This window comes from Cephus cinctus, unplaced genomic scaffold (genome assembly GCF_000341935.2).
Source record: "Cephus cinctus unplaced genomic scaffold, Ccin1 Ccin1_scaffold0101, whole genome shotgun sequence".
Taxonomy (NCBI): Eukaryota; Metazoa; Arthropoda; class Insecta; order Hymenoptera; family Cephidae; genus Cephus; species Cephus cinctus.
In genome coordinates, this window is record NW_014332838.1 from 1,706,390 (window position 1) to 1,715,252 (window position 8,863).

Sequence of the window (8,863 nt, forward strand, 5' to 3'; positions counted from 1 at the left end):
GGGGTCAAAGTCGTTCAAGGTCATTCAAGGTCAGTATCGATGATACAAATCTAAATATCTCGGATCACTACCAATCATTTGGTAGTCATCTTCAATGTCCCCCATAAAGAAAAATCGAGTGGATTTAAGTCCGGCGATCTAGCAGGTCAGCCTATTCGTGATCCTCGGCTAATCTGCTTATTACCAAATTTTCGGTCGACAGCATTGGGAGCTATCCGTGCAAAATGAGCTGGACAACCATCATGTTGATACCAGAGGTTTTGCCGATCCCACAAGGTTAGATCTTCAAGCAGCAGAGTTAACATTTCTTCCAGAAAAGCAGAAATAAAATATAAATTTGAAAATACCAAATGTTTTTTTTTCAACCATCTTATGGAGTACCTCAAGTCGGACAAAAAAGATTAGGGGGTCAAAGTCGTTCAAGGCTATTCAAGGTCAGTATCGATGATACAAATCTAAATATCTCGGATCACTACGGTAGTTTAACACATTTGGTATTTTCAAATTTATATTTTATTTCTGCTTTTCTGGAAGAAATGTTAACTCTGCTGCTTGAAGATCTAACCTTGTGGGATCGGCAAAACCTCTGGTATCAACATGATGGTTGTCCAGCTCATTTTGCACGGATAGCTCCCAATGCTGTCGACCGAAAATTTGGTAATAAGCAGATTAGCCGAGGATCACGAATAGGCTGACCTGCTAGATCGCCGGACTTAAATCCACTCGATTTTTCTTTATGGGGGACATTGAAGATGACTACCAAATGATTGGTAGTGATCCGAGATATTTAGATTTGTATCATCGATACTGACCTTTAAACTACCAATTCGATCCGCGATATTTAGATTTGTATCATCGATACTGACCTTGAATGACCTTGAACGACTTTGACCCCTGAATGTTTTTTATGCAGTTTGCGATGCTCTGCAAGATGGTTGAAAAAAAATGTACTGTACCATTTAAAAAAATGGAGGTGACCTTCACTGTGCATCAGCGCCGCCACCGAAATAAAAAAAAAATTGGTCGCATTTGATGACCCCCTTCGCACCGTACAACTTTTGTCTGAAATATTTTTTTGTGACGTCGATAATTACCGAGATATTTAAGGTGGCCAAGTTAGGTGAAACACCCGGTATATATATATATATTTCCAAGCAACCCTTTGATCTTTACTTTTTGTAACTATTGATCATCCCTTCGTATAAATTCTTTGGCATATGTGGGGATGAGTGACGCCATGATAAGGAGAGTTACCGTGTGATTAGAATATATTTTAACAGATGTCGTTTTCCCTAATAATCGTGGCTGAGTGTAAAGCAAACAGTGCCTTTATCTAGCAGTATCGCCATCCCCAACTCTTCTAACCCCCATCGTCGATATCACAAGAGCGGCAATCAATATATCTGAAATTGGAAAAAACGTTGAACCTAAATATTCAATAGTCGCGTCCGAAGCTTAATAATTGAAAAATCGACATAAAAATAAGTATTTTCTCAACAACGAACGCACATTATGACGTAGAAATTAAAATTTATAATACAAACCGATTTCAATCCATCATATGTTAATTTACTTGACTATGACCGGTCATGAACAGTGGTTCGCAGTGGTTGGCTAATAAAAAAATTACACAAGAAGTATCAAACAATTGAGAATCACTGTTAGCGTTAAAATTATAAACGAGACATTTCCATTTAATTCTCGAATTGAATAATGCCCGTATCAAACGATAACACATACTTGATAAAAAATAAGAGTTCTAAGAAATTATAAATTTTCACGATTCATTATCATCAGAGGTCTAGTAAATATCAAATAATACTCAAATCCCTCTTTCTATTAATATTTCCATATCAATCAGTCCACACGATATATCATATTATCACAAATAGGTGTTCCAAATGCAAAGAAAGAAAGTTCCCCACGTTCCCATCTATTTTTGAATAATTTCCCAAGTGCCATTTGTTCCACCACCTGATACAGATAACAGTATCAAAGGCTTAGGTACAGTCTATAACAATAGTAGTGTATGCCTATCTTTATCAAAATCTATACCCAGCCTTCAATCGCATTCATAACGAAATAAAATATTTGTCTAAAATTTTGAAAATAAATTAAGTCATCTTCAGCATCGTACAAAATTATTAAAAAAAGTCCCTTTGCCCGACCTCATTTCTCATTCTCGTACCAAAGTATTGAAACGAAGACTTTCGTAACCAGTATCCATCGGCACTATCAGTGCATTTCCACAAAAGAAATGTCTACCTCTCCAAACACTCTGTAGAACACGGTTCCTCACTTCTGTCCAGGTTAAGTCGGCTCCGACATTAGTAAAACCTAAGCGCGGCGTTTAAGCATCGGTTAAGCCGAAGGCTTTACAGAATGTCAGAAGCGTCGCGAGACTCGTAGGCAAGGGACTGCGGAAAGCGGCAAAGTGTTTATCGCAGTACAAACCTGAGATAAGGAACTCAAACAGAAACGCACATCGCGTGGCCCCTGCCTGGCCTACCCATAATATTCCACCGGACTTCCTCCCGATTATAGATACCAATATTTAAGTCGTTACCACGAATATTACTGTTAGATACTTTGAAATCTTTACTCAGGAACAACGAAGGTGACTTCGTCGAAGAATAAGACCAAGCGAAATACCACACTGAGCCAGATGAGAACGCGGCCGTCGTAATTCGTTTACAAAACCACGATAGCCGAGACTATGGATTCGATTCGTGACAAATATTATCCTCGAGCGATAGATACGTTTATTCATACGTTACGCACAATCTGCCATACGCGTACACGCATCGTTGACCTGGTACAATCAGTGCTAAAAATTCTAATCGTTGCTCCAGTTGTGCACGAAATTCTTCCGGAAAATCAAATACCAAACCACCGAACCAGAAATATCGAGTGAACAATGTTTTTTTTTACTTTTTTCTTTGTCTTTACAGATCTCTCTCTTACGTCGACAAAATTCCGAGCTGCAGAAAACCGTCGTGGAATTGAATTCGAAACCGCAGCAATCGGTAAGTTCTTCCGTATTTCGGCTAAACCTCCAGTTAAAACCACAAGAAGCAGTGTGAACTGACTTTAACAGTTCGCAAGGGTATTTATACTGTATAGGTACATTTAAATATGCACTTATGTATGCATTCATTGCGAATACAAGAAACTGGATATTAATTTTAAAACTAACTATCCTCTAAAACCATGCATTTACATAGAATTTACATGCGGCAGTAACCGTACCTGAAGCTGAGACTTTGCTGGGAATTGCGTGACCAATTACAATATCTTGCGTATATAGTCGTTCCTGTTTCTTAATAAAGCAAGCAAAAATGGCCAGTTTACTCTCATACAACTAGTAACTCTTGTATGTTGGGTAGCAGCTGATGGGACTGATGTAAAACACATTTCGTCATTTATGCGGGACCCACACAGTATTACTTGGGCTGATTCACGGGCTACAAAACAGATGCCATAATCCGTATATCGAGTTCTTTATCCGTATCGGTAAGGTGAAACAATCAAGTCACGAATATTTCACGTTATCACCGATAATAATAGTGACAAATAATTATTCTACTAATGAATGAAAAACATTTATCAAGATACGTATTCAAATATAACATTCTAAAATGTCACATTAATAGCTGACATTGAAGTGTCACTATCTTTTACTTAAATGTCAAACTGCATGTTCCCAGCCTTTCAGTATGCAATGCGAAACACCGCAGTTGCGTTATGGAGCTATGAACGATCTAAATAATAAAAAGAAAATCTTATTCTCAATTCCATAAGAAGAATCGACTGATAATTCAAATCAGTGTCTAAATAAGTTTTATCTTGTCCAAATATGATCTCTTAATTATACTCTTATATTTGTATATACATTCTATCTTATACAAGGGTTATTCACTTGAAACGCACCACCTGAAGTTAGCGGGCTTATTTGAGTCCTATGGCAAAACCATGTTCAGGTGGTGCGTTTGGGCTGAATAACCTGATAGACAAAAATATTGTACTGTGTCGTACAGCTTGAAAACTAATGATACCTCAATCAAATGCGATATACAACTAACTCAATCATATTCAGGTAATTGTTAACGGATATTGGATATTTTTATAAAATAATTTAATTCTTATTAATTGTGTATTACGAACTTGTCCCAGTTCCAAGTGAAATACTTCCCATGGATTCGCACCTTGGCAAACACTACCAAGGTACAGTCGCGTTAGATTGTCATGAAATTTTGATATTTTTATAAATTAATTTAATTCTTATTAATTGTGTATTATAAAGTTGTCCCAGTTCCAAGTGAAATACTTCCCATGGATTTGCACCTTGGCAAACAGTACCAGGTACAGTCGCGTTAGATTGTCATCGAGAAAGCACATGTAAGGAACATGTATATGAACCTCGCCTGAGGTGACATCAATTTCGTGTGTACCGTGGAAGGAACGTTGACTAGGAATGCGAGATAACAGATAGTACCTACTATTCCATATCTTGGACCAACAAAGGACGGGCCATAACGTTTACGGTCTTCGCTTCCATTCGTAACGTTTCAAACGCGAGTTTCACATCGGAATAATTTTTTTTTTATTTCATTTAGTCCCTGTTTGTCCTCGCTATACGTACGTAACTAATTCATGCTAACCCGAATGTGTTTGACACCTCATCAAGGGACCATTGTGGCCCAGACCACCGGATGTGGTCGTCAAGACCTCCACTACCTTACTTCTTGGCTTTTAATAGCTAATAAGATGTTAAACCTCCTAATCATTGTCTTGAATGCTTCAACGAGTTTTCGGAATGACTCGTAGGCCCAGCTAGTACGTTCATTGAAAATTCTGCTTTTTGTTTTTGTGTTACGAATGAATAACGGTAACTGGAAAAAAAATTTAATTCTGAAAACAAGTTTGATAAAACAAGATATGCAACACGGACGTGACCTGAAACAGTGTAAAAAACGAAGTTATGGTTATTAAAAAATGGTTGAGATGTTCATCAATGTGCATACGAGGTACAGACAAGCGTTCTTTACTTTCTGGAACATATGGGTGTATTAAGGAAAAGCGATTCAGTAATAAGGTTAAAAGTCGAGTCGAGCACGAAAGTATAAAAAGTACCTAATTTATATATGATTAAAAAATTTTAATAAAATCTTGGCTTTATTAAATCTTAACTGTAATTACCATAATTCACGTTAATGTTGCATCAGGTATACACTATATGTATATTATACACAGTTATACACTTCTTTGAAGACCGTATACCACGTTCATGAATATGCTTTAACTATAATTAATATATCTATATCTATACACCGTATTACTTGGTTCATCACGACGATTCCTAAAGGAAAAATCCTATAAGGCGTTTATCTGATCTCTTCTTCAAAATATCACGATCCAGATTCGTCACCGCACAATAGCTTTATGACGAAGGTGACACTCAGCCTTGCGTATCCAACAAAGCGTAAGTATGACTGTATTCCATAATTAGAATCTGGCTGTTTAATAATGAGCAAAGTGACACGGCGTCATTTGGTATCAGGTACGATGACGAATCACCGGATAGACATTTTACGTACAAAGGTACTTCGCTATGATTGACTAAAGAGTTCACGAAAACGACTTTGCCCGACGGATGAAAAATTATATTTATTCGTATATATTGTACGCGAAGTCCCTTGTTCGTTTACCAACGGGACTTCGTTCCTGTCTTTCTCATACCTCCTGCTCCATTCTCCCTCTCTCTCACTCTCGTCAAACATCCGAAGAGATCGGTCGAATTACTTTTACGGAAATGGCGTAGAAATAATGACGCGTTCCGTTTCTTTCTTTCGGCGCAACGTCGAATTTACATAACACGACAGCTTCGCGTTCGCGTTTCCGATATGAAGAAAGTCTCCCCGTCCTCTTCTTACGAAAGTCCCAATCGACGAGTTCACCAAGGGATACGCCGTGCAGAAGTGAAATTCGTCACTTTTCTGATGTATCGTGACCATAAACGAAATGAAAGGCATCCAACGTCGACCTCAAAAGATTGGCTATCGTCGTAACGTTATGGTTGCCGACGATTAGTTATAGTTACAAGGAAGGTTACACGGTTATGAAACAATGCATTTCTTTTTCTTTTTTTTTTTTTTTTTATCGAGGACAATCTTAATAGCATATACTTTTATACAATGACTGTATCGTAAGGTCTTCTTTTCTTTATTATACTCGGATTCTATTTGTTGCGTTTGAGTTTACCATTACTATGGGGTTTTTTGTCTATGCACAGTCAGTTTTTATTCCACCTTTGATAGGCATCCGCGATAACCGTTTTCTTCTGTACACATTAGAATCAGTCGTACAGTCGATACTTTCTGATGGTTTTTAATACAGGGGTTAAATCGATTCCATTTAGCAGCTGCGAATGGTTCACTGTTTTAGTTTCACTGATAAGACATTAACCCATGATAGGTCAGTCTGGCAGGGGCTAGTTACCGAGGGATGATAGTGACTATGACTACACCTTGTTCGATGGCTATAAATGCAGCCCGATCAAACGAGACTGTGCCTAGTGAACTGTTCGTCCTGTTCGTCGGCCTGTGGATTTTGTGCGAAGGTTCGTAAAATGGGTTGTTTATCAATAGAACATAGGCTTATCATTTGTGGTTGTTTGGTAAAAGAAATTTTCTTCGTAATAATCTAACGGGCAGACCTATATCGTCGTAACAAATTTTGCCTGTTCCACGCGACTCTCTTGGCTGAAATCTATTTCTTTTGTCGATCTGTAGAGAATTGATAATTTTACATGATTATGATACGACCGCAGGAACTACATAGGATAAAAGGTTAATTTCGACGATCCCAGTTTGCATAATGTCCCCAGCGACTATACCAGTTTCAAGTTTCGTTTCCTTCAGCTGCGCCCGCAGCGCCCGCGAACATAGGGGCTGATAAAAATGTCCTGTCGTTAAAAAAACACCTTGTGCACCTCGATATACCGAATACGACGGATAGTCGAGCAACTAGTACAATTGCATTATTCATGAACCATAGCCGTGTAACTGTCCGTCTGAACTATCTTGTACGATGTTTCAAGCCGAGCTTTTAAACCACCTTATACGAATCACAAGGATATTAGAATTTCTAGGATTCAAAAGAAAAACCTTGAAAACACAACCCTACGACTCCAGACACCAAATAAGTACTGTATTCATCCCGAGAGAATAATCTCACCCCGTTCATACGTCTTTATTAACTCTACAGACCTTAATCTCATCCAATACCCGATCCCCGATCATCCACTACCATATCAATCCCATTCGAAGACACCCACGACTTGCTGAATTCCAATAAAATAGTTGTAGCCAACATATAGAACTTTTATGAAAATAAGATTTATCCTGTTAAATATATTTTTTTTATATGTCAAACATGACTTGAAAATGTATATATAAGCATAACACACGAGTATCCATGTTCTTTGGTTCCACGTGCAATAGACTGATTCTATATACCATATATGCTGTATATGAATAAAACTGGCATATCATCTGCATATTGATACTTATGCTCGAGTACACTTTCGTTTGTCACGATTATCGCGATGCACTTGATGTTCTTCCTTCGGGTACTATCTTATGCCTACCTCGATTCAAATTTACCGGTGTTATAGTCTCTCACATTGGATGCACGTCTCCTCTACCTATATCCAAAGTCTCGCGTTGGCTTGTGTGTTGGTCAAGAGCGTGCCTCCATACGTGTATCCACCTCAAGCCGAGCAGTGGTAGGAGTTGTAACTGCACAGTCGCGTCTCGACAGTCGTTTAGTTCACGTCGTGTGTAACGCACCTTTAACCGCCGTAACCACACCGAAATTCAGTTTTTGGTGGAAGTATTGGCTCGACTGTTGGCACTGCGAGACTACCGATTGCATCACGTACCGCCACGAGGTTCAAGAATTTTGTTTCATCGTCTTATGGAGGAAAAACGACGATGACGGCAGGAGGGATTCGTTCGATTAACATGTAAGCAACTGAGATACTTACCGCAGTACTTGGATCTTAGGTATAATTGACAAAATCTTTTTATTCGTTAACCTTTATTTGAAACTCAACGCCGTTATGGAAATGCGTCAATGAAAATTAACTCGATTATTCGTATGAGCCTAGGCGAGACGCGGTACAATCATTCTCTTGCGGTTTACGCGTATCGTGGTGACTACTGATAATGACAATAGACGGAGACTGTGACGAAGGATATTCTTATTTCTTTACGTAAGTCTGAATTTCTTCTTTTTCTTCTTTTTAAATTTTTATATTTTTCTATGGAGTTTCGCTTATTGAATACATTTGAAAGACGGTACCTGATAAGACTCCTTGATGGTACGTCTCAGGATTTGCATAGTCTATAAGACGTTACGCCTTATTACAGTACAGAAATTGCGATATACATGCGTATAACTTTCCGTTACGATATAGGTATACCCGGTGGCTAGTGTATTTTGCAAATATTCGAAATGAAAAACATTCATACGATTTACGTCGATCTAATTCTTTGCTGCAATAGGAAACCTTGCGTATACTACAGCGTTGGATATGCGTTACCAATCTGAAAACCACCGTCTCCAATTATCCACTTCGCATTTCATTCGGAATGGCTCGTACCAAATTACCGATTGCTTTGGTACACCCTGTGTATAAGTACGTCTACCTATTTACGTCTCTGGATATGCCGGGGATGCATGCACAATGAGTTTTGACGTAAAATTTTTGTATCCACCAAGGCCGTCCAGAGAAAGAAAATCTTATACCATAGTTATCAAGGGGGTTGGAATCGAAGACCGTAAAAACTAGGTTTTTGGG

At 38.4% G+C, this 8,863-nt stretch overlaps 1 protein-coding gene and 1 long non-coding RNA gene across 8 annotated transcripts in view; one reads left to right on the forward strand and one right to left on the reverse strand.

Annotated features, from left to right (window-relative positions):
* Positions 1-8,863, forward strand: part of LOC107274704 (thyroid receptor-interacting protein 11) — a 29,359-nt gene that overhangs the window by 1,701 nt on the left and 18,795 nt on the right. The window contains exons 1-2 of one of the 5 annotated variants that reach the window (XM_025092043.1): positions 7,787-8,026; positions 8,171-8,275. The exons of 1 other annotated variant lie outside the window; for it this stretch is intronic. Coding sequence is in view for 2 of the 4 variants with exons in the window: in XM_015754101.2 (XP_015609587.1) it covers positions 2,952-3,026 (75 nt within the window). In the remaining 2 variants the exon portion in view is untranslated. Of the gene's footprint in view, positions 1-2,951; positions 3,027-6,529; positions 6,620-7,786; positions 8,027-8,170; positions 8,276-8,863 lie in introns of those variants that run through there. 3 more of the 5 variants (XM_015754101.2, XM_025092042.1, XM_015754102.2) reach the window with 3 other exon arrangements.
* LOC112495421 overlaps positions 7-8,863 on the reverse strand; it is a 15,625-nt gene continuing 6,768 nt past the window's right edge. Inside the window, exons 1-4 of one of the 3 annotated variants that reach the window (XR_003061903.1) lie at positions 2,965-3,234; positions 1,095-1,403; positions 867-924; positions 7-307 (exon numbers count right to left, since the gene is read on the reverse strand). This is a non-coding gene — a long non-coding RNA (uncharacterized LOC112495421). Of the gene's footprint in view, positions 308-866; positions 1,404-2,964; positions 3,235-8,863 lie in introns of those variants that run through there. The other 2 variants (XR_003061901.1, XR_003061902.1) reach the window with 2 other exon arrangements.